This window comes from Drosophila mauritiana, chromosome 3R, assembly GCF_004382145.1.
Source record: "Drosophila mauritiana strain mau12 chromosome 3R, ASM438214v1, whole genome shotgun sequence".
NCBI classification, from domain to species: Eukaryota; Metazoa; Arthropoda; class Insecta; order Diptera; family Drosophilidae; genus Drosophila; species Drosophila mauritiana.
The window spans coordinates 21794642-21820970 of NC_046670.1; the positions used below are offsets into that span (position 1 = coordinate 21794642).

General features: G+C 47.5%; 12 protein-coding genes across 18 annotated transcripts; 4 read left to right on the forward strand and 8 right to left on the reverse strand.

The window, feature by feature from the left end:
• Positions 1-70: 70 nt before the first annotated feature.
• LOC117142897 (60S ribosome subunit biogenesis protein NIP7 homolog) lies at positions 71-831 on the forward strand. The gene is made up of 2 exons (XM_033307179.1): positions 71-210; positions 262-831. Exons 1-2 carry the CDS (start codon positions 155-157, stop codon positions 746-748), a joined length of 543 nt encoding a protein of 180 aa, XP_033163070.1. The 5' UTR covers positions 71-154; the 3' UTR covers positions 749-831.
• A 210-nt stretch (positions 832-1041) lies between these two features.
• Positions 1042-4033, forward strand: LOC117142894 (nicastrin). Of its 3 annotated transcripts, XR_004459585.1 has the most exons (8): positions 1042-1163; positions 1291-1386; positions 1439-2128; positions 2196-2997; positions 3061-3272; positions 3334-3544; positions 3677-3754; positions 3813-4033. XR_004459585.1 is itself a non-coding variant. In XM_033307173.1 (7 exons), the coding sequence occupies exons 1-7, from the start codon at positions 1100-1102 to the stop codon at positions 3687-3689; spliced, it is 2088 nt and encodes a 695-aa protein (XP_033163064.1). In that variant the 5' UTR covers positions 1042-1099; the 3' UTR covers positions 3690-4033. The 3 variants fall into 3 exon arrangements, 2 of the variants coding, with proteins under 2 accessions (XP_033163064.1, XP_033163062.1); XM_033307173.1 differs by having other exon boundaries at positions 3677-4033; XM_033307171.1 differs by lacking the exon at positions 3677-3754.
• Positions 4034-4138: 105 nt separating this feature from the next.
• Positions 4139-5687, reverse strand: LOC117142895 (histone deacetylase 11). The gene is made up of 2 exons (XM_033307174.1): positions 5474-5687; positions 4139-5417 (listed from the first exon to the last, which is right to left on the reverse strand). The coding sequence occupies exons 1-2, from the start codon at positions 5660-5662 to the stop codon at positions 4575-4577; spliced, it is 1032 nt and encodes a 343-aa protein (XP_033163065.1). The 5' UTR covers positions 5663-5687; the 3' UTR covers positions 4139-4574.
• Positions 5688-5911: 224 nt separating this feature from the next.
• Positions 5912-6999, reverse strand: LOC117142896 (carbonic anhydrase 2). Of its 4 annotated transcripts, none has more exons than XM_033307175.1 (5): positions 6844-6999; positions 6427-6783; positions 6224-6371; positions 6094-6173; positions 5912-6040 (listed from the first exon to the last, which is right to left on the reverse strand). In XM_033307175.1, the coding sequence occupies exons 1-5, from the start codon at positions 6982-6984 to the stop codon at positions 5930-5932; spliced, it is 837 nt and encodes a 278-aa protein (XP_033163066.1). In that variant the 5' UTR covers positions 6985-6999; the 3' UTR covers positions 5912-5929. The 4 variants fall into 4 exon arrangements, with proteins under 4 accessions (XP_033163066.1, XP_033163068.1, XP_033163069.1 ...); XM_033307177.1 differs by having other exon boundaries at positions 6427-6794; positions 6887-6978; XM_033307178.1 differs by having other exon boundaries at positions 6427-6794; positions 6844-6882.
• A 64-nt stretch (positions 7000-7063) lies between these two features.
• Positions 7064-9255, reverse strand: LOC117142900 (pickpocket protein 19). Its single transcript, XM_033307181.1, has 8 exons — positions 8988-9255; positions 8716-8922; positions 8462-8651; positions 8275-8408; positions 7958-8225; positions 7671-7899; positions 7329-7613; positions 7064-7269 (listed from the first exon to the last, which is right to left on the reverse strand). Exons 1-8 carry the CDS (start codon positions 9182-9184, stop codon positions 7094-7096), a joined length of 1686 nt encoding a protein of 561 aa, XP_033163072.1. The 5' UTR covers positions 9185-9255; the 3' UTR covers positions 7064-7093.
• A 152-nt stretch (positions 9256-9407) lies between these two features.
• Positions 9408-9892, reverse strand: LOC117142898. The gene has a single exon (XM_033307180.1). It carries the CDS (start codon positions 9790-9792, stop codon positions 9583-9585), a length of 210 nt encoding a protein of 69 aa, XP_033163071.1. The 5' UTR covers positions 9793-9892; the 3' UTR covers positions 9408-9582.
• Positions 9893-11133: 1241 nt separating this feature from the next.
• LOC117143424 (transcriptional regulatory protein LGE1) lies at positions 11134-11768 on the reverse strand. The gene is made up of 2 exons (XM_033308130.1): positions 11425-11768; positions 11134-11346 (listed from the first exon to the last, which is right to left on the reverse strand). Exons 1-2 carry the CDS (start codon positions 11708-11710, stop codon positions 11210-11212), a joined length of 423 nt encoding a protein of 140 aa, XP_033164021.1. The 5' UTR covers positions 11711-11768; the 3' UTR covers positions 11134-11209.
• Positions 11769-12435: 667 nt separating this feature from the next.
• LOC117144822 (basic proline-rich protein) lies at positions 12436-13618 on the forward strand. Its single transcript, XM_033310204.1, has one exon. It carries the CDS (start codon positions 12488-12490, stop codon positions 13589-13591), a length of 1104 nt encoding a protein of 367 aa, XP_033166095.1. The 5' UTR covers positions 12436-12487; the 3' UTR covers positions 13592-13618.
• A 92-nt stretch (positions 13619-13710) lies between these two features.
• Positions 13711-14257, reverse strand: LOC117144824 (prisilkin-39). The gene has a single exon (XM_033310208.1). It carries the CDS (start codon positions 14220-14222, stop codon positions 13803-13805), a length of 420 nt encoding a protein of 139 aa, XP_033166099.1. The 5' UTR covers positions 14223-14257; the 3' UTR covers positions 13711-13802.
• A 436-nt stretch (positions 14258-14693) lies between these two features.
• On the forward strand, positions 14694-16232 carry LOC117144823 (collagen alpha-2(IV) chain). 2 transcript variants are annotated; one of them, XM_033310207.1, is made up of 3 exons: positions 14694-15171; positions 15232-15342; positions 15513-16232. In XM_033310207.1, exons 1-3 carry the CDS (start codon positions 14880-14882, stop codon positions 16052-16054), a joined length of 945 nt encoding a protein of 314 aa, XP_033166098.1. In that variant the 5' UTR covers positions 14694-14879; the 3' UTR covers positions 16055-16232. The 2 variants fall into 2 exon arrangements, with proteins under 2 accessions (XP_033166098.1, XP_033166097.1); XM_033310206.1 differs by having other exon boundaries at positions 14702-15342.
• Positions 16233-17476: 1244 nt separating this feature from the next.
• Positions 17477-20387, reverse strand: LOC117142271 (G2/mitotic-specific cyclin-B3). The gene has a single exon (XM_033306147.1). It carries the CDS (start codon positions 20070-20072, stop codon positions 18345-18347), a length of 1728 nt encoding a protein of 575 aa, XP_033162038.1. The 5' UTR covers positions 20073-20387; the 3' UTR covers positions 17477-18344.
• Positions 20388-20791: 404 nt separating this feature from the next.
• Positions 20792-26270, reverse strand: LOC117142270 (dipeptidyl peptidase 9). Its single transcript, XM_033306146.1, has 8 exons — positions 24636-26270; positions 24351-24570; positions 23737-24293; positions 22991-23594; positions 22529-22840; positions 22232-22454; positions 21791-21983; positions 20792-21723 (listed from the first exon to the last, which is right to left on the reverse strand). The coding sequence occupies exons 1-8, from the start codon at positions 25628-25630 to the stop codon at positions 21522-21524; spliced, it is 3306 nt and encodes a 1101-aa protein (XP_033162037.1). The 5' UTR covers positions 25631-26270; the 3' UTR covers positions 20792-21521.
• Between the last annotated feature and the right edge of the window lie 59 nt (positions 26271-26329).

The window sequence follows — 26329 nt, forward strand, 5'->3', positions numbered from 1 at the left end:
CGCTACACAGCACTCTTAAGCTATCGATAAAAGATATTGTTGATAGACCGATATATTCAGTGCTGCGAGCTGTCCCTACTCAACACTGAAACATTTCTCACGTGTAAAGTTGAACAGTTTGTTTTCCTCTTTTTTCCGCTTAATTTAACTTAAAATGAAACGCCTGAGCGAAGAACGTGCCAAGATCTTGTTCGAGCACCTGTCCAAATAGTGAGTACCCAAAACAGACCATCGCAATGCAGCTAACAAGTGCTCTTACAGCATTGGCACAAATGTGAAGCATTTGATCGACCGCCCAGATGGAACATATTGCTTTCGGGAGCACAAGGATAGGGTCTACTACGTCTCGGAGCGGATTCTGAAGCTGAGCGAGTGTTTCGGCTACAAGCAGCTGGTGTGCGTGGGCACCTGCTTCGGCAAGTTCTCCAAGACCAACAAACTGAAGTTCCATATCACGGCGCTCTACTACTTGGCGCCCTACGCCCAGTACAAGGTGTGGGTGAAGCCGTCCTTCGAGCAGCAGTTCCTCTACGGTAACCACATACCTAAAACCGGACTGGGTCGCATCACGGAGAACGCTGGCCAGTACCAGGGCGTGGTGGTCTACTCCATGAACGATCTGCCCCTGGGTTTCGGCGTCCTGGCGCGTTCCACAACGGACTGCAAGACCGCCGATCCCATGACCACCGTATGCTTTCATCAGTCGGACATCGGCGAATACATTCGCGCCGAGGACACGCTCTTTTAGATTCCTAGATGCTAAGTTTTTACATGTTTTGTAGCAATAACCATGTTTAGGTAAATAATAAGTATGCTGAAAAAACGGATAAATCTCTACTGCTTTTAATTTTATATTTTGTATGTTGATACTGAATATGTACATAATAAAACTTTCACTACATTTCATAAAACGTTTATAAATAATTATTTAAAAAATAAATTTTAAATAGTGAGCCAGTATCTTGTGGTATATTTTATGCAAGGTATTTTATGAGTTTGAAAAAGTATATACCGGCACTTTCAGTCCCAATGGTATTTTGTACCGAAACGGTCACACGCATCACTGCAATTTCTGGACGCGATTTCGTGGGAATCTTCGATGGAAATGCGTCTGAATGCGGCTTCCATATGGCTGCTAATACTGTCGTATGGAGCTTCTATTGGTAATAATCAGGACGAAAACAAAATGAAGCTTCCAGCGGCGACCGACTTGTCCTAAACCTGCACGCCCACTTTTTAATATGGGCCAAATAACCTGAGTCATCTAACCCGAACTTTCTTTGTCCACAGCTCAGGGAGAAAGAACCCGCGATAAGATGTACGAGCCCATTGGAGGAGCTAGCTGTTTCCGGCGGCTGAATGGCACCCATCAGACCGGCTGTTCCTGTGAGTCCATTGAGAATATACCCGGAAATCCTCTATAATTGTTTCTCTACAGCAACCTACTCCGGTTCCGTGGGCGTACTCCATCTAATTAACGTCGAGGCCGACCTGGAATTTCTGCTGACAAGCCCACCATCTCCACCTTACGCCCCCATGATACCACCTCACCTGTTCACACGTAACAACCTGATGCGCCTGAAGGAAGCCGGACCAAAGAACATTTCTGTGGTGCTGCTGATTAACCGTACGAACCAGATGAAGCAGTTCTCGCACGAACTCAACTGTCCCAATCAGTACAGCGGCCTGAACAGCAGCAGCGATACCTGCGACGCCAGCAATCCAGCGAAAAACTGGAATCCCTGGGGCACTGGACTGCTGCACGAGGACTTTCCCTTTCCCATCTATTACATAGCCGATTTGGATCAGGTCACCAAGCTGGAGAAGTGCTTCCAGGACTTCAACAACCATAACTACGAGACGCACGCGCTGCGTAGCTTGTGCGCCGTCGAGGTCAAGTCCTTTATGTCCGCCGCTGTCAACACCGAGGTCTGTATGCGCCGCACCAACTTCATCAATAATCTTGGGGGAAGCAAGTACTGTGATCCGCTCGAGGGACGGAATGTGTACGCCACCTTGTACCCCCGAAAGCCAGCAGTCGAAAACAACGTGGATGCAGTCCATACGAATGAAAAGTTCATACTAGTATCCTGTCGCCTCGACACCACCACCATGTTCGATGGCGTCGGTGAGTTGAAGTACTGGAATTTCCACCACTTCCTTGTTTCATCATGATTTATTTATACAATTAACAGGTCTTGGAGCCATGGACTCCCTCATGGGATTTGCTGTTTTCACCCATGTGGCGTATCTATTAAAACAACTGCTTCCGCCGCAAAGCAAAGACCTTCATAATGTGCTCTTTGTGACTTTTAATGGCGAATCCTATGACTACATTGGATCTCAGAGATTTGTATACGACATGGAGAAACTTCAATTTCCTACTGAGTCCACAGGCACGCCTCCGATTGCCTTTGACAATATTGAGTTCATGCTGGACATCGGGACACTGGATGACATTTCGAATATTAAGCTGCATGCATTGAACGGAACGACTTTGGCTCAGCAAATTCTAGAGCGGCTGAACAACTATGCGAAGTCGCCACGCTATGGCTTTAACCTGAACATTCAGTCCGAGATGAGCGCCCACTTACCACCAACGTCGGCACAATCCTTTCTGCGACGTGATCCAAACTTCAATGCTCTGATTCTAAACGCTCGTCCAACCAACAAGTATTATCATTCCATCTACGATGATGTGGACAACGTGGACTTTACCTATGCGAACACAAGCAAGGATTTCACCCAGCTGACAGAAGTTAATGATTTTAAAAGCTTGAAGCCGGATTCACTGCAAATGAAAGTTCGCAACGTTTCCTCTATTGTGGCCATGACACTATATCAGACAATAACTGGAAAGGAGTACACTGGCACCAAGGTGGTCAACCCCCTGATGGCAGATGAGTTCCTTTACTGTTTCCTGCAATCGGCGGACTGTCCACTCTTCAAGGCCGCATCTTATCCGGGCAGTCAGCTCACCAATTTGCCTCCGATGCGGTAAGTTAGCTATAAAGATGCCTATGCTTGGAGTTATTTATTGCTCGCCTTTCTTTTCTCTAGCTACATAAGCGTCTTGGGTGGCTCTCAAGAGTCGTCGGGCTATACGTATAGATTGCTGGGCTATCTTCTGTCGCAACTGCAGCCAGACATTCACAGAGATAACTGCACCGACTTGCCGCTACACTATTTCGCCGGCTTCAACAATATCGGAGAGTGTCGCCTAACCACGCAGAACTACAGTCACGCCCTGAGTCCAGCTTTTCTTATTGATGGTGAGCCTTGAAACGCCTTTATTATCTTGTGCAAACAATAATACATTTAAATTTTCATTAGGCTACGATTGGAGTTCCGGCATGTATTCCACTTGGACTGAATCGACCTGGTCACAGTTCAGTGCACGCATCTTTCTGCGCCCGTCCAATGTGCATCAGGTCACAACTCTCAGCGTTGGCATAGTGGTGCTGATCATATCTTTCTGCTTGGTGTATATAATCAGCTCACGATCGGAAGTCCTCTTTGAGGATTTGCCGGCAAGCAATGCCGCGTAAGTCCCTTCAGATGCATCCACTTGTACATCGTCAATTTGCTCATCAATTAATTGGAAACTCATGTCATCTTAAGAGCTTAGATTTTTTTGATTTCTATGTAATATTTATTTGGAATTTATTGTTTCTAGATTATTTGGTTGATGTCACAACTGCCACAGCGACGAAATCATCGCGTTCAGCAGCTCATTCCATAGATTTCTGCATGCGTAAACGTTACTTGTAAACCAATCGATTAAATTCTCTGATTTATGCGTGCCCTTTTAGATCGCCGCGGCCGACAGCCTGTTAAATCTTCAAAGAATATCTGAGCACGTGCCGAAGATGATTGGTTGCTGAATTTGATCTAAAACAAAAAACAGACTTAACAAAGACACTAAAATGATATTCTAACTCGTCTTATTTAAAACATTAAGCAAACGTTTATTTATATGTATTTTTGTATTTTAAACAAGTAAATTAGCTTCTAGCGACTACGTTGTATCATATATAGACATTTAACCAATTGCGACAAAATTCTTTCCACTTGTCCGGCCCTTTTTGCATTGTACATAGGATTAACCAACCCCATTGAACCTCTGAGAATGCCAAGGAAGAGATGTCTGTACAAATATTGACAAGAAACTGCTATAACTCATAAATCACTGGAAATATTTATACCTTCTGCATCTATTGCGATACTGAACCTAATGATCTGAAATCATTACTTCATAGAAGACAAATAATTATTATAACGACTTTAAATTATATATGTTTAATAAATTTTGATAAGGTGTAAAGTGATGTCTTGTTATCTAGTTAGGTAATTTTCTAGGCAATCATTCACAGCTCTCAGATTCCAACGATTGATGTAGTTTAATCTCAACTCTCTACCAAAGAAGTCCATTTGTACTAGTGTAAAAGATATTTTCAATACTCTTAAAATCGCGGAAATATTTTTGGGAATGGTAAGAATTTACAGAATCCAAAGTTTTGACTATCTTCTGTGGTACTACCTTGGTATTATCGTATTAAGTATTTTTGAATTCTTTAGTTTAGCAATCCCTGCAGCCGAAGATTAACAATGGAATCCGTAATTACCCCTGCGGATGCCTTCAAGTAGCCACCACTCAGCAGCATCACCACCGGAATTCCTAATGCGCGAAATGTACTAAACACCAACCGATCCCGCTCAATGACGCCATCCGCGGAAATAGCCAGGTTGCCCAATGGATCGCCCTCGAGCACATCCGTTCCCGCATTGTAGACGACCATATCTGGACGGAACTCGGCCAGGGACTGCATCAGGCAGCGTTTAAGTTGCCGCAGGTAGAATCCATCCTCCGTGTAGTTGCGCAGCTCCACTGCACACCGGATGCTCTCCTTGGCCACATGATCCCGCGGATAGACAAAGGCATTGTACATGTCCAAAATGTAGACGGCTGCAACGTTGTTGAAGTCCCGCTCGTGCCCATTGCCCTGATGGGCATCCAGGTCCACAATCATTATGCGGCGCACCCGGAATGGTTCCTGCTCGAACAGCCTGACGATGAGCAGCGAGATGTCAGCATACGGACAGAAACCACCGCCTCTGTACGAGCAACAGTGATGGAACCCACCGCCCAGGTTGATGGCCCAACCATAATCCAACGCCAGCTTACCGGCCAAGATGGAACCGGCCGCTTGGAAGCGCATGGGACGCAAATAGGAACGCTGAATGTAGCGATTCGGGACGAAGGCCATCAGCGGCACTTCAGCGATGCAGGCCACATTCATGCTCCAGCGCAGTGACTTTAGGTAATCCCTTGTGTGAATACGACGCAGCTGGTCCTTGGTCAGCTCCGTGGGCTCGTAGAAGCTGCCGTCGTCGAGATGCAGCTGGGCGCACAGGAGCTATGGCCCATTGAATGGTATAATAAAGTTCAGGAGATCAGGGAATGCATACGAACCTTGTGAATGTGCTTGCCCTTGGCCGCATCGAAGGGATGTACGCGTTCAAGGCCACCAAAGCGCACCGCATAGTTCCTCGAGAACACGATGGGCAGCTTGCCGGCGGAGCGTGCATCCTCCCGCTTGACCCAGACCACCTCCTCGGACTCCTGCTCCTCGTGGTGCACTCGCTCAGTCAGGCGCTTCATTTTGCACTGCAAATTAGGCGTGGATTACATCTGTCCGACACCAGTTGAATTGGCTACGCAGATAGCAAATGTAATTCCGGATCTTTGGGGCTGGGAATGGGAATGGGAATGGGAAAGGGTGGATGCGCCATCAGCTGGCGGCCGGCAAAAAGCTTCCATTCAAGCACTTGGACTAAGCTTTTGCATAAAACAACAAATGCACTTAAAATAATTTTAATACACTTGGACTTGGACAATACAGACTACATTTTCACTTGACTAAAACACTTATTTTCCTTTACTTCTATAAACTGGTCGGTCATGGCCATCTTGTAGTTCCCTGTAGGTGTTAAGGACGCGCTGGTCGCGAGAGTCCCTCAGTTGCCAAAAGTGCTTCCACTGTTGATTTATATGTTTCTTTAAAAGGAACTACTTCTGTTTGGACTACTCACCAGCTCTTTGGGGACATCGAGAGGAGTTGGGAAAACAAACCAGATGACTGCCTCGGCGCAAGGAGGAGTGGTAAGCGAACCTAAAAACATATATGTAAGCATTGATATCCATAAGCCAGAGACATCTCACCTTGGTAGGTGAAGTATTTTTGGCTATCTATGCTTACAAACAGATCTTGCAGAGCCATACTGTCCTCCAGAGGACACGAATCATCCAACTTAGTTATGCTGGATACCTGTTTGCAGATCATATTCATTGCTGGCGTCTCGATCGGATCCTTCGATGGAAATAAGGTGGCGATGGTATAGGTAAAGGGTAAAAGCACTTCCTACCTCAAGATTCCTTATGAGCAGGGCCAAAACCGCAAAGCCATTCGGCTGCAGACCGGCCTCCTTGTTGCTTTTGTAACTGGCATTCTTGTGAACGATGTGCACCTCCCCATCGTAATAGTTGCCATCCAAGCAGTGCTCCGATCCCTTGCTCAGTGCGGAGCCCCAGTGAAAGTGCAACTGGTCGGCCTCGAAGACCTGTTGGCCTTCAGTACTTATGCAAATGGAGGGCCGACTGCCGTCGACGGTCTTGGGTATCCGCATGAGAACAGTTAGCCCATTGTTGATCACCGACAAAGGATCACACAGGCTCTTATGGTAATTCAGAAACTTCAGTTTGGGTACATCACATGTAATCGCCTATGGATAAGCTAAGTTTATCCATACATTAGGATATCAGGATCAGATAGAATGGCTTACATTGCATGACCACAGTGCAATGGGCGATTGTCTTTCACCGCACCTTACTTTCCAATCCCTTCCCTGTTTATCATAATTGAATCCAAAATGACTTCTTGTCCCCGAGTTAATTGGGGCAAAACTTCTTGCCACAAGAAACATGTAAAAGACTTACAGACTTACAATACTAGACTACGGACTAAATAAAACGAAATTTGTTGACATGTAGTTTTCAGGTGCTGAGATGTAGAGTAAGGATGCCAAACGTTCTTCAAGGACATATGTACAACTTCTTCGTTTCCAACTTCTTGGCCTTCCGATCTATGATATTCTGCTCCACCATGCGATGGCAGCCCTCGTAGATGTACTTGGTGATGAAAAAGAGTATCTCGAATATGGCCACCATGGAGAAGCCGACGAAAATGGACATGATGTTACCTATGGTACCTGTAAATTGGAAATATTCGATACAACTGGCCAAAGGAAGAGTGTAGATCCAAACCCACTGAACACTTCGAACCAGGTGTTATTCAGCAGTCGGATATAGTATTGGGCATGGGGCTCTCCGAAGTAAACCCTGAGTACGGAGATGTTTGTGCTGAACTCTGTCTCGTTGTTCTCGTCCAGCTTAAGGGTGGCCAGGTAGTTATCGATGGGCAGGGCACTCATTGAAACCCCGTACTGGATATCCCGGCAGGAGGGCAGACACTGTGGGCAGTAAAGAGCCTCCTCGATTTCCCGCTCCAAGCCATTAATAATGTGCCTTTCCGTCAGGATATTTCGCCACTTAACTGAAAGCGAATCGATTGAAATTGAAGAGCTTTGACGAAACCCACTGATTGTCATACACATGTACTGATTGAGACAGGAAACGTGTCCCAGGGTGCAGAAGACAACGCCATCGAGGTTCTCAACCAGTTGAAGGGGCATCTGGAAGGGCAGGCACCGGCACAGGGCGATGATACTCCGGATCCGGCACCTGCTTATGCAATTCGGGAAGGTGTAGCTATAGCTGTACGTCTTCATAAGCTGCTCATGGACAGGATTCTGGGCCTCGTACTCAAAATAACAGCGGCGCTATAGGATTGATATTATAGGTGTTCTTGAGATCAAAACCAAATATAGAACAACATACACTGAACGGCGAAAAGGATTTTAGGCTATCATCCGTGTCCACCACTCGCGCGTAGACCGCAATGTAGCTATCCTCTCCTTGGCCAGGAAACATCTCGAGCACATTGGAGGAAGAAACCGAGGCATAGTTCTCAGCATTGTGAATCAGGACAATGTATCCATTGGTATTCAGAATAGGGGAAAAGTAGTCCACGTGACTGTCATTCAGGACTACTTTCAAACCCAGTTCCGAGCTGGCCAAGCGATTCTTGTAGTGGCGTTTTTTCAGCCTGGACAAGATTTGGTTATAAAATATTATTGAAGAAACCTACCACTTACTTGTTCTCCATGTTGAAGGTGCAGCATGGTCCATACATGGTGAGGCTATCCTGAAAGGCATCCTTGCTGAAGCAGGGCACTTCCACATTGGCTACGGTGCACTTCAGCACGAATTCTTGACAACGCGGGGTCAGCTTTGGAATATATAACCAGGATTATATATATTCTCGATCCGTGCTATTCTTACCATTTTCATTATACGGCGAGTGTCGAAGAAGGTCTCATTGTTCCAGGTGCCGAAGACGTCGAGGAAGGTCTGGAAGGTAATGAAGTCATCGGTGTCCACCACTACGCCAACGTGTGTATAGAACTCGCGAAAGAAACTTAGGCGCTCTAGGTAGTATTCCACTGGGCGAATAACAGGACTGTTTAGCCTCCTAGAAATTAATATTGCACAGAATTTAAATACACTAATATTTATTTCAATAATTATAGTCTCACAATTCTTCAGCATATCTAATGACCGCCTGGCGAGAGATGCGATTGTTGGGGCAGATGGAAACAGCCGGGAATGGGACATTCTCCACTGGAAAAAGAGGATCCTTCAGATTGGTCACAAAGGATTGGGCCACAAACTGCTCCCAGGTTAGCGAGAGCACCACAATCAGGGAGACGGTTGTAGCCATGTGTACCAGCAACCAAATCAGTCTATTAAAATATAACTATGGTGGCTTAAGTTGCGTGTGGGTAATAATTGGGAAGAACTTTCGTACCTTTGTCCCAAGGTCAAGTCCGGTGACAAGAGCTTATTGTATCCCTGGAGGGATATGTTTCTAACCAGATCCGCCATATCCAAGCAGAAGGCTGAGCCCAAGGACTCCTTGCGTTGACCTTTTGACTTATTTTCCCCGGCTGCCTTGGGATTCTTAATCCACCAAATGGCATTGGATGTTGATGCCAGCTTGACCATATTTCTGTGATATATTGTTTGCTCCAATCCTTTCCGAGCTACTGTTTGTTGAACTCTGACTGGTAACTATGAGCTTGTATAGCTTACAAGTGTTCATTGATGAATAAAGGTATCACGAAATAGGCGTGACTAGCTAATGGGTTTCCTTCATTAACGCAGTTAATTATGATTTGTTTAGGAGCAACTTTAGAACTAAAACAGAAAGGTTGTACTTTATGACATTTTTAATTGGCATAGTATTCCATTGGAATAGTCTTTGACACACTGTTCATGTTACTAATCTTAAGCTTAATCCTATTAAATATCTTCCTGTACAAGATGTAGCAGTTCATTGTCTAGCTAAAGCTGAGTCGAGTCTTTGATGTATGTTATAGGAAGGTAACCATGCTAGTCCAGTCTTATCCCATTGGCCAGAAGGGCTGGCCAGGATAAATGCGGGATCCGGGAAAGGCGTACTGATTGGGATTGACCACCCGGGCGATGTCCGTGTAGCTGCGACCGTCACGCTGCGGCGTTTGATAGTATCCACGGGCCGGGGAGCCGGACACGACGACCAGGAGAAGGAGCAGGGCGACCATAAGGCAACGGATGGCTCCTTGGACGGACATGGCTTGCAAGGATTGGTGTGTGAGTGCTCCGCTTCCAGTACTGAACTGCACTGATGCCGGTGGCCAGCCTATTTATATGGATATCGTCGGCTGATCGGTTCTTGGCGTTCTCAGACGCTTGGCTGGCTTATCAATCAGGTTTTCGAAAACGACTGAAACACCAAGAGTATTGCGTTGCCGCTCACGTAGATCTCGTCTCTTTGTGCAAAATGGCTTTTTATGATCACTTTGTTTTCTCAATATTTACTGACACGGTGCCCAGCGCCAAGTCATTCACACCGCAGCCCGTTATTTCATCCGATCGTATGGCGGTGAGTTAGCATATATGCACATCCAACACCTGATCTTGACTCTAATTGCGCTGTGAATGATCTGGCCATATGTAGGCGACTCAACACAGCCTCTCAGCATAGGTGCTCGTACGTATTTAAATTGTAATTAGCGACTCTGTCGGGGATTGAAGTAATGACGTAGGTGCGCCATCTGAGGCGACGTATTAGCACATTCTTGCATAAACAATTGCCATGTTCGGCGCGATTAGTTGCCACTGACTTGGGCACCGAAGTCTTCCTTCCTGAACTGCGATCTGGTTTCTGGTTTCATTTCCTCAATGCCGGTCGTCGGTGCTCCGGGGGGAAGTCCTAGCTGACCAGCTGCATCTCGGCGTGAATCACTTGTTTACTCGTGCGCAAGTACCTCGATGGGATCGTTAAAAGACTATATATACCACAGTTGTGAGCCATGATAAGTCCAGTCGGATGATGACTTGGGTCGTTAACGGATCGAAGAATTTCTGGCAACTATTTCTGTTGAGCTTTTAGCAGGTCATTAAATGATTTTGGCATTAAGCTTCTTCCGGCAATACTTACGACTTTACAAAGGTTGATGTAATAAGAAAACTATTAAAATTAATTGATTCATTGGACAATTTCCCAGTTATGCGAAACTCATTTATTAGGGGATATTTAGTCAATGATTCGTTCGATCAACTACAATAATTAGTCGCTTATTAAAATATTTGTAAGCCATGAGAGTACAGAATATTCTGTCGTGCATAACAGATATGGTTAGGAATTCCCCCAAAGAAATCCCTTGCTGTGAGATCCCAGTCAGGGACCTTACCCACTACCCCACTGTCCCAATCCCCACATGCGTCCTCCCTCCGCTGAAACGATGTCGCGCCTCCATTTCATTGCAATTACCATCACGTTCCGGCGATCCAGTGGACGCGACTACTCCGTAAATGCGGGACAGTGATCATAAATCAGTTGATCGTAGATTATTATACACGTACGCACAAGTAGCGGGCTTAAAGTGCTTAAAATAATTAACAGCTTGTGGTTAGATGTAACTTTCGCTGATTTTATTTTAATGGCTAATACTGCTGACAACAAAGCGAGTTCAGATGGTCGAATCGTTAACCCCAAAGGGCGGAATATGGAGTACGGGGCAGGAAGCGACTGCCTCCAGGGCCGATGTATGGAGCGGGATTTATAACTCTTCGAATGTCCGAGTAAGTGCGTCCTTTTCGGTTTCCAGAAGGCTTGCGTCCTCCTTTGGAGTAAGAAGAGTGGCCTGAGTAAGCTGGGTAAGAATAGGAATTATATGCCGGATAGGATGGATAGTTGTAACCATATCCTCCAGCATAGCTTCCATAGCCGTAGTTTCCCTGGCCGTAGTTTCCATAGCCACCATAGTCTTGTACTCCACTATATCCAGTATTTCCTTTTCCAGTCTTCCAGGACTTGAAGAACAGAGCGCCACTCGAATCCAGACAGCAGGCAATCAGCAATGTTAGGATGGTCAACAGGGAATCGCGGGATCTCATTTTGCTTCGATTTCGAATCACTTCCAGTTCTGACAGTCCATCTACGCCGTTCCCTCTATTTATACCCTTGTGGATTGGAGTTGGACACATTGTGATGGTGACACATTGTGGCTAGCTCATTTCAATGCTTTTTTTACGACTTCTTATTCCCATAAACACAGTCGGGATCTCTGGAAGATTAGCGTGGCCAACGGGCAAGCGACTCAATGAATTATGCTGGATTTATTATAGCACGCGGATTGGCACGATCAGCATGCGGAGCACGCGTCATCCGCTGGAAGACTGAGCTATCGCAGATGGTAGATGGTCAGTATACAACGGACATCCCATCCCCCAACCATTATATAAACCTCCATATAAATACACACTGCTGAGATCGTATGAGTGTACTTCAAATAAGAATTTTAATGAATCTCAAGCTAAAATATAACACTAACATAGATCTGGAAAGACTAGACGGATTCATTTTATTCACTTGTAGGTACTACTAGTAACTCACTCCCCTTTCCCCTCTATTATTACCCTTTCATCACTTAAAGAAGCTTTCATCGCCAGTATCTCTTATTCTTTTATACTTCAATCTGTATACTACATATGTATCTCAACTTTTGTTTCGAGAGTTCAAGCTTCAGGTGTTTGTTTACTTTTCGTCTGATTATTATTATGATGATCTCTCTGAGACCTATTTTGGAGAGCGGTTCAGATCTCTCTGACTGCGGACACTGATCTTCAGCATGCTCTCGCTGATCTCCGGACAGGTTTCCAATGTTTAATCAAGCATCAACGATTATCGCATAGGCGGAGCGTAAAAGTTCCCCCTCAGTTAGAGTCCGCCTTTCGCGGTGATCACTGCTCGAACACTCGATCATGACGCGATCTTCGCCAGCTTGGTGTGCTGGCCAGGCCTGGCTCGTCTGGCTTTTGGCATGCATCTGGATACGCACGTGTCTCGCGCAGTTTGCAGTCTCCACGTCCTCCGCCGGAGGAGCTGTTGCCTCCGCCGGTGGCGTCACTGTGGTGGCCCAGCTGCCCGGTTTCGGAGTAATCAATGGACTGATCAACGCCATGCACAACAATAACCGCTTCAACCAGCAGCCGCAGTTCGAGAGACTACAGCAGGGAAGGCCGGGAATGGGTCCGAATCGGAGAGGAATGCACAGACCAGGATTTGCGCCACCCAACCGTCAGCAGCCGACGCCTCCTGGATGGCCACCCGGCTGGCAGTGGGGAGCCGGTGGAAATCAGAATCAACCCGGATTTGGCTGGGATCAACCAGGATTTGCACCAGACTGGAATGGTGGTGGAGGGCAAGGACCAGGGTGGAATGGTGGGGGAGGACCAGGTCCAGGATGGAACGGAGGCGGTGGAAGAGGACCTCCGCCAAGACCAGGCTTTAACGGAGGCGGACCACCGCCGCCTAGACCAGGATGGAACGGCGGCGGACCACCACCACCGATGCCAGGCTGGAATGGAGGAGGACCGCCGCCACCAAGGCCAGGATGGAATGGCGGAGGACCACCGCCACCAAGGCCAGGCTGGAATGGAGGGATGGATCAGGAATGGGACAACTATCCACGGCTCCCCGATCAGCCGGATCCCAATGATCCCAACACAAATTGGAATCCAGATAATGAGTCTAGCACCACCCCACAAACGCCATTACCAGGACCCATCCTTCCAACGACAACACCTAAGCCAGCAGCCACCTTTCCCACGATCCAGCCACGTCCAACCGCTCAGCCAACGAAGGATACGCTAATTATAGGCACAAATCGACCGCCGCTGGTGCCACCCCATAATCCGGATCCACCCAAGCCCACTTTTCCCACTTGGATCGTACCAGAGCCATTGCCAAAACCATTGGACGAATCCTCCGAAAATCGTGCCATTATATTCCCCAGCTCCAGCAAATATATCCATGTGCCCAACCCTGAGGTTCCCTCGGTGCCCATTGATGTGAGACGAAGATGAATCTTCTAAGTGGGAGTTCCCCGATCCACACTTGTTGTATATATATTCGTAGACCATTGTTCAATTGCTTCACCCGAGATCATCTTTGTCATAAATTCAAAACAGGTTCTAAAAGCTCGTTGTTGGAAATTAACGAAATTTTAATAAATTACACATAAACAAATGAGACGGCAGATGATTGGATGGGACTGGTGGATCTGACGAATGAACGCTAGTAACCCCGCTGCCTGTAGCCAAGTCCACCTCCATAGAGATCCGGATCCTTCTGCTGATAGTAGGCACTGGCAGGATGAGACGGCTGAGAGTAGTATCCAGGTGAAGGACGCACTGGCCGAGGTGGTGGATAGTAGTCATTTCCTAACGGAACCGGACGTGGTGGGTAGTAGTCATAGCCAGCTGGATGCGTCTGCTGGTAGCCACCGTAGCCGTAGCCTCCACCATAGTCGTAGCCATGCTTGTAGCCCTCCTGAATGAGTGGACCTGGTCCAGGATGTGGCTGTGGCTCAACTGGCCTTGCTGGCGGATAATGATTTGCGTTCCCGAACAGAAGCTCCGCAATCTTACCGAAAGTGGGTCTACCGTGGACAGAGCTGGCGAGGATTAGCACTAGAATCGCAATGAACAACTGCATCTTGGGCTATGTAGAGCAATTTTGCTGATACTCCCAATGTCCATCCGGCTTTTATAGACAGCAGCAGCACATGGCGATAAGAAAGATGAATGGAATCGAGTGGAAGAACCTTGGGTAATGGAACAAATGCTATATGTACATATGTACTTATAATACTAATCTATTGACTGGTAAACAAGGTTGACTGTGAAAGCTTTCGTTCTTTATATAAAGGGAAGATCATAACTCATGATCATCATCTATGCAAAGATGGGATTTGAATTGCTTGGGAAATCCCTAAACCAGAAATGCGTCTTTACTTATCTATTACTTGGCTTTAGGCCACAAATTTATACATTTTTATTTATTTTTATATTGGTATTTCTTTAAAAAATGCATTTATTTTTTACAATTTATGGTAGCCCTGTGCCTTGTATCTTAGCATATGCAAATTGTTGTGTTATATTTTCAACTTTTGCTTTCAGTGTATGGTAGACTCTCTCATTCAATTTACTAGAAAGAACACTCAATGAGACTTAAACTACCTATCTGGGCATTGAGCCCCTGATGATAACCCCAAAAATAGACACTCAGCTAAGCTCTCGTGTCATCGGATCTCACCATGAAATACACGCGCCGGGAGCTTCTGGGCTTTAGTACCATATACCCAAAGACGCCATGTTCAGCAGGAGGGTCGTCGCATTCGCCGCTCTGGCCCTCATCCTGATCGCCAGCGGTCAGGCCTCGCAGTTCAGCAGGGACGAAAGTCAGGAGGATCAGAAGACGGAGTTTAACCTGGCCTCCACTCTGACGGGAGGCATCACGAGCAGTCGTCATCGCCAGCGGGCCAATCTCAATTCGCAACTTTATCCGGGCCTTGCTCAGCTGGGATCGGGTTATGCGGGCGCCACTGGATCCATCGACGATGCCCATGGCCATGAGCAGGGTGGCTCTGGCGTACGAGTGGCCAGTACGAACTCCGTAGTTTTTCCTGGCAACCAGTCACCCAATCCGGCACTCACAATTACAGGAGGTCACCAGTTTCCCGCTTATCCGCCTCCGGGCTTTCCTGGACAACAGGCTCCAGTTCCGTACCCAGCTGCAGGAGGAGCCTCATCATCCGGTGGTTACCAAAGTGCAGGTAGGCCCTTCTAATAGGTGGTTAAATTATCTTAGTGAAATCAGGAAACTAATATAAGGTCTTAAATCCCAAAAAAGTTATACAAAATTGGAAAGATTGGTGAATAGCAAATCCAAATTTTAAAATATGTAATATGAAATTATGATATTAATGAAATTTCATCTCATTAGGTGGTGTTGCTACTCCTGGCTATCCTGTTGCGGGAGCAGTTCCTGCTCAGTATCCGGTTGGAGTTCCTCCCCAGCAGCCAGTGGGTACAGGAGCACCTGGTTACTTCCCGGGAACTGGTGCCTATCCCGGCTATCCCTACCCCGGAGTATATTTGCAGCAGTACCCAGCATACCCTCAGCCAGCCCAGTTCCCCGCCTATGGAGTGGTACCTGGAGCTGTGGCTCAACCAGGAGTTCCTGGAGTAGCTGGCGTGCCCGGAGTTCAAGGAGTAGCTGGAGTTCCAGGAGCACCTGGAGTGGCTGGAGTGCCCGGAGCAGCTGGACAGGCTCCTGTCACCAGCGGCAAGAACTATCATCGCTATCCGGCTCACAATCCCGCTGATCCGAGCCATTGGGACCATCATTTCTCGATGAACACCGAGTACAAGGAGGATGGCGTCCACAAGGGACCATTTGGAGTGCTGAACAACCACAATGCTTTTGGCTATGGCAGTGGCTATGGGGGCGGCTACAACGGCGCCTTCAACTCACCAGCCTACTGAAGCTGGCCGAGATCATGGGTGGACCTCGGTGGTGGTGGTAGTGGTAATGGTGTTGGTGGGGCGTGAAGTAATCCGAGTCGTAGTCATAAGTTGGCTGCTGCCTCCTTGGCAGAGGCAGCTGTCTTTGCCTATCATCCTGTGTGTCCCTGCGAAATAAACTTGATTTCTGCACACCCAACCAAGATAATTAGCAATGCTGGCCAGTTACCAGTTGCACCTTGAACCGGAAAAAATAAAGCACATGCACTCGGCATTCTGCTCCCATACAGACAGCTAACCCAAGACATACACATCCCATCCTTATTATTTTCCTTATTCTTATGCCAATGCCGTTTCTTTTATCCGGTGAGGACACAATCGAAGGCGACAGGAGCTACCTGGCTGGCAGGCAGCCGAAAAAAGGGAACGCACAAAGGCAGGACTCTAGGCGAGCCAAGGTGGTGGTAGGAAATCAGCGTCAGAGGAAGGCGCTGTTGCTGGTATTGGTACTCCTGCTGCCCTTCGTACGGCCCAACTGCAGCGACATAAATCGGCTGGGTTTCGCTGTGCAGTGGAAAAGAGAGGGCCGAAGGAAAGGAAAGGAATGGAAAGGAACCCATCCAAGGGACGACGTCTTGATGTCTTGCGGCGCATGCACAGCCTGCCGCGCAAATCCTTAACAAATTTTTGGCGCTAAAATGACGGACGAGCGCGCCAAAAGCAAGGAACCGCAGGAAACTCGAGAGAATCATGCCCAGGGTATACAGACTACGAGTATACAGACAGGCACTCACACTCATGGATTATGAATGATTTGGGCGGACGGTATCGGTGGGTTTTACCTGTAGCAAATCGAACCGATTCCAGCCAGGGTTTGATGTCCTTAGGTCATCAGCCATCAGCTGTTCCGGAGAAAGGAGCACAGATTCAGCTGAGAAGATTCGAAACAAAGGAATTGGAAAGGGTGGGGTAATGGGTATACTCACGGCAAAGAAGTCTAGGTGTGCAAAACGTTTTCCCTTAACCATTGACATCTAGGAGTTTATGCTCTGTTTTCTAACAATTAAAGATTATAGTGCAACAAATAGATACATTCCAGATTCTAGGAAATGGAAAATAATGCCCTAAATTACTTAATCCCCTGGGAACTAGGATCATTTCAAACACTTTAAAGCGTCCTGATAATGCAGCTAATTTAAAATACTCAATTAAAGTAAATATTAACACTAATGACACTACAATATAGTAAAATACAAGTTATATCTGAGTTAATGCTCACTCATTCGATTTTAAAGCTTCAGGTTTTTAAACGAGTTTTCTGGGAATCAAAAAACTGTAGAAATTGTACAAATACATATTTATTGCACTTACCTTATTAAAAGTAAGAATTTTTTTCACTTCGGCTACCGTTTTCCGGATGTAAAGATGTAAAAGATTGAATTATTTTTGAACGGACGTAAAAATGTTTATTGGTATTCTCTGGCAAAACGATACATACATAACACTGAGTACATACATAACTAGTTACTTGAACAATGCAACGTTATCAACCATCCATGGATGGACGAGGTGAGCTGAGGCAGGGCGGGGCGGTATGATCAGGAACTGGGAAGTGGATGGTGAGCGTCCTTCGAGGGGCGGGGATGTGACCGCGAGGCGGTGAGTCCATGAACGACTTAGCAAATAACAGCATTAATAACGACGACAGGAACAGATGCACATGGCGTACATGGCGTGCACGGGACGAGGGTTGATCGCAGCGCATTTCCAGGTTGTACAGGACACACGTGCCTTTCATAGTCGCTTCGTATCCTTGCGTTTGTGTATCTGTGTAGAATAAGTTAGTGGCGATCCGTGGTCTGCTTTGGTGGCTTACGAGTTAGGTTTATTTAATGCTGGCATCTCTTAAGACTAACGTACATATTTAAACATGAATCGTTTTGGGATTTTGTGGGTGGGGGTTCTAAAGATAATGTCGCCTTTCGAGTTTAGATGGATTGTGTGGGGCTACGTATGCGGTATGTGGGAAAACTAAACAATAATACATGGCAAAAAGAAACAAAAGCACTCTTAACATAATATTTATGCAAAAAACATGTCAATAATGCAAAGGTCACAATAATAATTAAAATATAATAAATTGCGAGGACTTGACGGGAACACGGGACTAGGTATGGGGTAAAATCAGGGGGTTTTAGATTAAGGCGCGGATCCGCTGTTTCGTCGGCATGGGGTTAATATTGGGGATAGAAGCGTCTTAGAGCCTAAGTGAAGCGTATCATGTTGAATTTGGCTAAACTTTGAGGCTGTCCTACGACAGATTGCTTTCGTTCAGGTCGAGGTTGCCCTGGAAGAGCTCCTGGTTCGTCAGCAGCGGCACCTTGGCCACCTCGTGGAATATCTTGTGCGAGTACTTGTTCCGTATCGTCTTGATGGTGGCCCGTGGCTTGCGATGCAGTCCTGCATTGAGCACGGTCACAATTTCAGCAAAGTCCGCCAGCTGATAGCCGGTGTAGTAGATAAGCGTCGAAGTCCATGTCTGCTTGTCCAGCTGCCCCGGTCCGCCGTGCATACGCAGTGCCATGAACAATGCGGCTGAAGCCATCTGCGAGTCGCTGAACGAAATGTTGGCGTAGTCCATGAGCGACAATTCCAGGATGTAACGAGCCAGGGTCAGCGTGGGCATGGGCACCTTGGCGCAGCGGGCATAGCGGCGCAGGAAACGGTACGAGAGCGGAATGCCCAGATCGTACTTGATAACGCGCAGCGTCTCCCGCTCCATCCGCACCAGCTCGTCGTGATTATAGGCCCCATCGCAGATATACAAAAAATCCTCTATAAGCGGCGGCTGCCGCTCATCGTACTTGCAGGCAATAAAGAAGGCAGCGGCGCCCAGGAGTTGCAGCTTCTCTTTGTTGATCACCTCGCGGCAGAGATACAGATCCACGATCTTAACTGCTAGGTACAGAGTCTCGTGGTTCAGCTCGAACGTTTCCTGCACCTCCACCATCCAGTCGACCAACAGGGTTCGCATCCAGGTGGTCAGATGGATCTGCCTGGGCATATAGTCGGCAATGGGGAACTCCGCTTCGCGCACCTTGAGGTAGTTGAATATATCCATGGCGTAGTGCGAAACCTGGAAGGGATCGTCCCAGTTCTTGCGGTCGAAGTCCTCCACTTCCGCGGGCACTGGCAGAATGGGTACCACCTGGCTAGGAGCAGTCTCTGGGAGTGTCAGCAACAGCGTCTGGGGCTGCTGCTCAGTCTTTTGCTGCAACTTGGCGGAGCGACGACGCGCCGCCTCAAAGTTTCCAGACAGCCGCATGGAATCGCAACTGGAGACATCCTCCAGCGCGGACATGTACAAGCTGTCCTCAGTCTTGTTGAAGTCATTGGAGATCCGACGTACTGGCTTGACGGCGGTAGCCTGGGGAGCAGCCAGATTGTGCGTGGGCGGCAGTAGAACGGGAATCTGCATAGGATTTGGCATAGCCGGTAACTGAACCTCCCCCAAAACGGTCTTCTTTGCGGCGGGCACTGCCTTGGGGCGCGGCTTGGGCCTGGCCAACGCCTCTTCCAGCTTATCGAGCACCTTGTGACAGTTCTCCACCGAATCCTCCACTTTGCTGGATGCACGCGTAGTCATCTTACTGGCGCCAAAGACATTTAAACTGAGATTCTCCTGTTTCTTAGCATCCATCAGGGCCTGCAGCTGCTGGGCCGTTGGCTTTTTGCCCACGCCCGACTGCTCCTCATCCTGTGCCGGATGCAGTGTCATGATCTTAACATTGTTGGTCAGGTTACCCAGCGCCGAGCGCTTGATTTTGTCATTTTTGATTGGACTGTGGTCGGCCTTGCGTTTGGCGCGCGTCTGCATATTCTCCACATTTGGATCGATGTTACCCGTGGCAGCCGCCCTCCGAGTCAGTCCCTTCCTAGTGGCAGCTCCTAGGGCTCCTAGGATGGGATTCACTGCCTGCTGCAGCTGATGATGCCCGCCTGTGATCGCCGCGCGCGTTGTTGCTTTTGTGGGCGCCATTTTGAATGCGTGTTTGCGTGTGAGCGCACTCGTCGTTTGTTGTTTGTGTTCTTGTACGCGGCGCCTGGAGTCCTCGTCTCCTCCACTTCCACTTGGTTTCAGCAAGATCTTCGCTAGCGGATTCCTTGCTGGATGTGGTCTTTGTGCTGGCTAGAACTTGATTCGTTCGCTACTGCCGATATTGTCGAATCGATCAAGCTAGTCATTCACACAAACTCACAATATAATTCCGGATCGAGTTTTGTGGAGTTATGGCGCTTGGCCGGAGGGATAGAGAGCACTGAGTAAAAAATCAAAAAAACACCGCCAGATGCCTGATGCAGGCTGCAGTGTGACCGTACCGCGGCGTTCGGTCGCCTAACGGAAATCAACTGGAATACACCTCTGTGGTGAAGGTAGGCATTGAGGGTAGTCTTCCAGAGCGCGGTTATTTCAAATCTCTGAAGTTCAAAATATGTGAGTTGAACTATTTGGGCGGTTCGTTTAAATTTGTGCAATTGCATATTTATGGTACCAAGTAGCTCATCAAAGTTGCCCATGTTTTTGTTTTTGGTATGAAATTACACTCGTCTCGAGCAGCTGACAGAAATTTCTTTGTTTAAATATATTTTTTTAATTCATTGGAGAGTGGTTATCCCCCCTCTGCCCAAAAATCCCCATCAAACCAAAAAAGAGAGAAAAGTAAAACACCTGCTTTTACACATAACTGTTTAATAAACATATATATTATATATACGTTTGCATGTATCAGTTGTAAAACTAATGATTATATATAGGCATAATTAATATTAACTTTAATTCAGTTTTTGTTGCTTCAGCCAAACGTGGGTTTCTAAGAACTCAATCAAGTATGCATACGACTTGCTACAGGCTTATCGAAGAGATATATCTATATATGCATGCGTAGAACTATCGTTAATTGATGGCCTGCCCCAAAGGCATGACAAGTTTAAGGTTTTTTTCTTCCGTTTCTGTGGAAAACACTTACGCAGACAGTCACTCACTCGTACATACGCACTAAAACACAACTTATAATTATTGATAGGAAAAATGTACATTTGCGGATATCAAACACAATTACAACGTAGTTAAGAATATATGACGTGTGTTGTTGAACATTAAGTATAAACTAATTACAATAAGCTGCTTCGTCTTGATCTGGAGTCTAATATTGGGTGGCAGGCGGATGGGTAAACTTTCATTCATTCAACTTTTCATTATACTTACAACTGCGTACGTTTATAAATTAAGTATGCTAAAAATATGATACAAATTTCGTTTGCTCTCATTTTCTTTATCGAATAAAAACAATAGTTCGAACAACAAAAATTTAAATAAAAACAAAGACAATGATGTAAAAAACTATTGCGAAGGGGCGAGGGCGTGGGGCGGGTCTAGTTTTATTGCCTAAGCAGGCGATCTTGTTTCGGCCGTTAACAGTTACGAATCTCATAAGTTTTGCAAGAATGACAGTAATTTAGTTTCGTAGTTTTTGTTCGATTCCAGATTACGCAACGAATGCCGCTCCTCGGGGAACAGATGCACCTCGTACGGCTTGTTTGCCTTGTTCAAAGCACTAATTAGACGCGAGGTGTGGCAGAAGTGCACGTTCTCGTCGATCAGGCCGTGAATGAGCAGCAGACGTTTGTCCCTAAACAAAAGAAAACATGAATGTTTCAAAAATATGGTAATTTAAGAACCAGCCTAGTAGTACTCACTCTTCGGGAAAAGAGTTTACGTATTCGAGCACCGAACCGGCTGAGTAACCGGCCTCGTTATTTTGCGGCATATCCATGTATCGCTCCGTGTAGCCCGTGTCGTAATACTCCCAGTTCGTTACTGGCGCTCCGGCAATGGCCACTTTAAAGATTTTCGGATACTGAACCAGGCCCATCAGGCTTAGATAGCCACCTGTAGAAATGACAACCATATGGAAATTAATGTAATGCCTTTACCCAGTTCCCTCAATTAAAATTAAGCATTATAGTACATAAATTTCACGTTCAAAACCTGATAGGACATCTTCAATCTGTCTATGTACTTGCAAGTTCAGAATGACTTGCTTGTTGATTAGATTAAATAGTATGCAGCGTTGTGGAAACTACCCCACTATAACAATGTCAATCACCTTATAACTTCACTATCTTGAGATAACTTACCGTATGACCACCCGTGAATGGCCACGCGATCCATGTCAATGTAGCCCAGCTGGTCGGACAAGCTGCGCAGCGCGTCCACCTGATCCGTCAGCTCCACCTGACCCATCCGACCACGGATGTGACTTTCGAATCGCTTGCCTCGATGCCGCGATCCTCGAGAGTCGATGCAGATGACGCAATATCCCTGGGCGGCCAGCATATGCATCCGCAACTGATGTTTGCCCTGAGAAAATACAGAATTACATCGAAGTTAGACAAAGAACTTGAATTTTGGCTATAGACTCTAATGAAACCTACCTTAAATGTGTTGTTCACGGTCTGCACCTCGGGTCCTCCGTAAACATTGAGCACGGTGGGATACTTGACACCCAACTCAAAATTGTGCGGCTTGAAAACCATAGCATACACGATATCTCCCGACGGCAGTTGCGGCGAGAAAATTTGCGGGCAGTACTGCGGCTCCGGCTTTCCGCCTTCGTGGAGATAGCCAACAAGTGAAATCTGAATGCCGTTGACTCCACCGTTCGAGCATGTCTGGTTAACGCGCATCACCTTGCAACTGGGCAGCCGTTGGATGTTGCAGTAAACGAGCAGCATCAACTGGCATTGCTGTGGGAAAGAGGAGAAAAGATCGTTAAAATGGTTTAAACTCAAATTCTAGGCTTTAACCCACTATAATTAATTATAATTATAGCATACTTTTTTGGGCACAATAGTAAATTTGCACTTTAGCTAGATAATGACAGTGATCATACGTACATCATCGAATTCCACGAGGTAGGAGTAACCTGGCTCCGTTAGCAGACGAATGTGTTCGGGTCGCTCCAGACTCACAACGTACAGGTGTTTTTCCAGCGGCGTGTCTCGAAGTCCCACAAAGTACACCAGCTTGTTGGCCTTGTCCACCCAGAGATTCCTGGCCAGCACCTCCCACTCTCCGCTGGTCAAGGCGACCTTGTTGAGAATGCGCGGTTGCAGTGCCGATTGCTCCACAAAACTGGGTTGCGCACCAACGGATCCAGGATCTGGCTGTCCATTTGCTTGGCTCAACAACAAGCTGGCGGTCACTAAATAAAGGTGACGGAAACCAGTCTCCTCTGATGCCCACAGGAAGGTGACGCTTGTTTCCGTCAGATCCAGGAAATGAAGCATATCATGCACATTAATCCAGCTGTCCGAGCGTTCCGTGTATATAACCTGCAGTGGTGTGATTGTGCGACTGTACAGGCTGCGCCAGCTGTGGTCGCCTATTGAGTCGGTCGGCGTTGAAACCTGACTGCTGTAGGACTCGCAGAAGTTGTCCAGCGGAATGAGGATTACATCCAGTCGCTGTTGCTTTCGATCCAGTCCTTGCACCCATACGCTGGCAAGTGAAAAGAGTGCACATTCAATTATACATTAACTTCTGGCAAGCTTCCATAAAGGCGGAAGAACTTTTCTTATTATTAGATAGAATTTCACAATGATTTGGTTATAACATGTTTCGCATTCAGGGGTATACTTACTATTTAGCATCCGGTGTCCAGCCGACACGTACAATGTACTCTAACCAGCTGAAAACAGCCAGCAGGGAGTAGGGCAGATCCTTGATGGCAATTTCGCTGACCTGCAATGCCTCGTTCAGTACGAACTGAACCAGCTTGAGCTTGGACTTGGCGTTTGGGCTACCGGTGCGGGGAAAACGGTACTCGTCTACCCTCCCGTGCACGGCCGTTGATGATGGAAACGTGTACACGGAGACCTCAGATTCATCCACCTCCTCGTAGACAATGCGGTAGATACCGTCATTGGAATGTGGCTGCCACCAGAAGCCTTGGTAGCGGCTAAACTCCTCCTGCATCACATAAGAGGGCACGCCGGCACTCAATGCATCGTCCACATACGAATGCCGTCCGGTGGACGTGTAAGTGAGGCGCTTTTCGTGCCCACTGAGCGTGTGAGTGACGAACAGGTCGCAGTCACTGATGTAGGCTATCATGTCGGAGTTCTGCGGACAAATCTGCGGATCCAGAGCCGTCCATTGGGGGCAGGTGCGTAGCTGCGTGGGAAACAGCAGTCCAGACTGTCGATAGAAAGGAAGTAAGCAAGGAACAATGCAATTTATTTTTGAAATGCTTACATTGTATCCTGTGTCCAGGCATTGGTATAGATCGTTGAAGCAGGGGAATACCAGTTTGCCCGAGGGCTTGTGCAACTCGTAGCAGGTAATGCCCCAGGTTGAGAGGCGTTTGCGCTCCTGCAGTAGTTGATACTCCCGAGCATAGGGACTGGCCGATCCACTGCCTCCGCTGCCCCCACTACTTTGAATGGGTTGCTGTAATAATGGACTCCATGGGAGTCTATACAAGTTGGGAATTAATACATTAGTACTGTCTCGAGCAGACAACAACGATTGATAACATACATAGGCCTGGGCAGGGAATTGAAAAGAAACGCTGGCTGGTGGCCGCTACTCGTGGGAGATCCTGCATTCATAGTGGGACTCCACTCATCAGATGCAATCCCCTCCAGTCGCTGCACCAATAACTGCTGCTCCTCCGACTGCGTTAGGTTTATGTCGGCAAAGAGCAGCGTGGTCTCCCAGCTTTGCGGCGGAGTGCCAAGGAAGTAGCACCTGGCACGTCCATCTGACAAGTGGCGGAACTGCACATTGGTGGGCACCATGGAGGACAGGTGGCACATCTTCTTGCGTATCTCCTGCACCACTTGCTTGTTCTCGGCCCAGCTTTTGTTCGGCGTGGGGGCGGCAATGTGTCCATCGTTGTCCACCGGATCGTCTTCGTCCTCCTCACAGTCGTCGCACTCGTCGTCGCCCTCATCCACATCCAGGCCGTGGGGCGGAGTGCCGCTGGTGGGCGAGCTGAGGTGGTTGGTGATCACAGAGGCGGCCGCCACCACCACCTCTGTGGTTGTAGCCGTGGCCGCCGCAGCAGCTGCCTGTATGGGTGAGGTGATGGAGTTGAGTGCACTGCCAATGGAGGAGTACAGGGCATTGGCTGTGGTGCCCAGTGAGCCCATGCTGGTGAGGCTGGCTATTGAATGGGTTGATCCTGGTGTGCTGGCGGCGCTTTGGCTGCTCCGGTCCATTAGCATGTTAGTACCACCTGCCACACTCACCGCTGTGGAGACGCGCGCTGTAAATCCGTCCAGAAGATTCGCCAGTGATGTGGTCGCCGCATTGGTGATGCTGTGACTACGATGGTGGCCACCTCCGTTGTTGTTGTTCCTGCCCAGCTGCGACGAGGGCACTGCATCGTGCTCAAGGCCCATCAAGGTTGTGTTGGCATTCGGACCGCCAGTGAGACTGACACTCAGCGGTGGACTTGGCGAGGAGGGCAGGCGATTCCTCTGCTGCTGCTGTTGCTGGTTCGACTGATTCATTTGGGTCCTGCTCTCCATGGTGGATTTCTGCGAGCTGACCCAATTCGACAGCGAATCCAATCCAAACCACGTACACACACAAAGTTTTTGGGGGCACCGAATGTACTCAATGTACTCACGCACACACTCGCACTCTCGCTGGAGCACACACGCACGGGCACACGCACACACACCCTCTACCGCTCACGCACACACACACAGGCGGCCCTGTTGTGCTGGTTTGTTATTGTTATTTTGCTTTGCATTTGCCGTGCAATCCACCGATTCTTAAACAATTCTCGCTGCGTTCTGTGGCCTGATGTTGTCCGCTCTGGTATTTTTCACACTCATCGCTCTTCGTCTTCGTCTTTGCCTTCGTTTCTTCTTTTTTTGTTGTTGCTGCTGGCCGTCCTTGTTGTTGCTGCTTTTGTTTCTGGTTTTGTTGTTCTTCTTGTGCGAATTGTAAAAAGTGAAAGTCGCACGGTGCGGCAAATTATAAAAGTTTCCGAGCACCAGAAGTTTCTGCCTGCCCTGTGTTCCGCTTTGACAGCGAGTACTCCAAATTGAATCGAACTGATTGATCTAGTTTTGTTATTCGGAACGGAACTGCAGGTAAATTAAAGAAATGCACGAAAGATATACGATACTAGCTGCCCGTGCAGGATTGAAATTGCGCGCTGCTTCGGCCACACTGCCGCTTGAGCATTAGAGATGGCACGAGCGCCTAGGGATGGGACA

Excerpts from the sequence above, each read along its gene's own strand:
- LOC117142897 (XM_033307179.1), top strand. The coding sequence starts at position 155 with ATGAAACGCCTGAGCGAAGAACGTGCCAAGATCTTGTTCGAGCACCTG. Across the intron at positions 211-261 it reads TTCGAGCACCTGTCCAAATA|CATTGGCACAAATGTGAAGC; the intron begins GTGAGTACCCAA and ends GTGCTCTTACAG.
- LOC117142894 (XM_033307171.1), top strand. The coding sequence starts at position 1,100 with ATGGAAATGCGTCTGAATGCGGCTTCCATATGGCTGCTAATACTGTCG. Across the intron at positions 1,387-1,438 it reads CCATCAGACCGGCTGTTCCT|CAACCTACTCCGGTTCCGTG; the intron begins GTGAGTCCATTG and ends GTTTCTCTACAG. Across the intron at positions 2,129-2,195 it reads CACCATGTTCGATGGCGTCG|GTCTTGGAGCCATGGACTCC; the intron begins GTGAGTTGAAGT and ends TACAATTAACAG.
- LOC117142895 (XM_033307174.1), bottom strand. The coding sequence starts at position 5,662 with ATGAAGCGCCTGACTGAGCGAGTGCACCACGAGGAGCAGGAGTCCGAG. Across the intron at positions 5,418-5,473 it reads AGGGCAAGCACATTCACAAG|CTCCTGTGCGCCCAGCTGCA; the intron begins GTTCGTATGCAT and ends AATGGGCCATAG.
- LOC117142896 (XM_033307175.1), bottom strand. The coding sequence starts at position 6,984 with ATGTTTCTTGTGGCAAGAAGTTTTGCCCCAATTAACTCGGGGACAAGA. Across the intron at positions 6,372-6,426 it reads TGCTCATAAGGAATCTTGAG|GATCCGATCGAGACGCCAGC; the intron begins GTAGGAAGTGCT and ends TTTCCATCGAAG. Across the intron at positions 6,041-6,093 it reads TCGATGTCCCCAAAGAGCTG|TGGAAGCACTTTTGGCAACT; the intron begins GTGAGTAGTCCA and ends ATAAATCAACAG.
- LOC117142900 (XM_033307181.1), bottom strand. The coding sequence starts at position 9,184 with ATGGTCAAGCTGGCATCAACATCCAATGCCATTTGGTGGATTAAGAAT. Across the intron at positions 8,226-8,274 it reads ACCTTCAACATGGAGAACAA|GCTGAAAAAACGCCACTACA; the intron begins GTAAGTGGTAGG and ends AATCTTGTCCAG. Across the intron at positions 7,614-7,670 it reads CTGTCTCAATCAGTACATGT|TTAAGTGGCGAAATATCCTG; the intron begins GTATGACAATCA and ends ATTCGCTTTCAG.
- LOC117142898 (XM_033307180.1), bottom strand. The coding sequence starts at position 9,792 with ATGTCCGTCCAAGGAGCCATCCGTTGCCTTATGGTCGCCCTGCTCCTT.
- LOC117143424 (XM_033308130.1), bottom strand. The coding sequence starts at position 11,710 with ATGTGTCCAACTCCAATCCACAAGGGTATAAATAGAGGGAACGGCGTA. Across the intron at positions 11,347-11,424 it reads AAGCTATGCTGGAGGATATG|GAGGACGCAAGCCTTCTGGA; the intron begins GTTACAACTATC and ends CTTACTCCAAAG.
- LOC117144822 (XM_033310204.1), top strand. The coding sequence starts at position 12,488 with ATGACGCGATCTTCGCCAGCTTGGTGTGCTGGCCAGGCCTGGCTCGTC.
- LOC117144824 (XM_033310208.1), bottom strand. The coding sequence starts at position 14,222 with ATGCAGTTGTTCATTGCGATTCTAGTGCTAATCCTCGCCAGCTCTGTC.
- LOC117144823 (XM_033310206.1), top strand. The coding sequence starts at position 14,880 with ATGTTCAGCAGGAGGGTCGTCGCATTCGCCGCTCTGGCCCTCATCCTG. Across the intron at positions 15,343-15,512 it reads CGGTGGTTACCAAAGTGCAG|GTGGTGTTGCTACTCCTGGC; the intron begins GTAGGCCCTTCT and ends TCATCTCATTAG.
- LOC117142271 (XM_033306147.1), bottom strand. The coding sequence starts at position 20,072 with ATGGCGCCCACAAAAGCAACAACGCGCGCGGCGATCACAGGCGGGCAT.
- LOC117142270 (XM_033306146.1), bottom strand. The coding sequence starts at position 25,630 with ATGGAGAGCAGGACCCAAATGAATCAGTCGAACCAGCAACAGCAGCAG. Across the intron at positions 23,595-23,736 it reads TGGACACCGGATGCTAAATA|CGTATGGGTGCAAGGACTGG; the intron begins GTAAGTATACCC and ends TTCACTTGCCAG. Across the intron at positions 21,724-21,790 it reads GTAAACTCTTTTCCCGAAGA|GGACAAACGTCTGCTGCTCA; the intron begins GTGAGTACTACT and ends TCTTTTGTTTAG.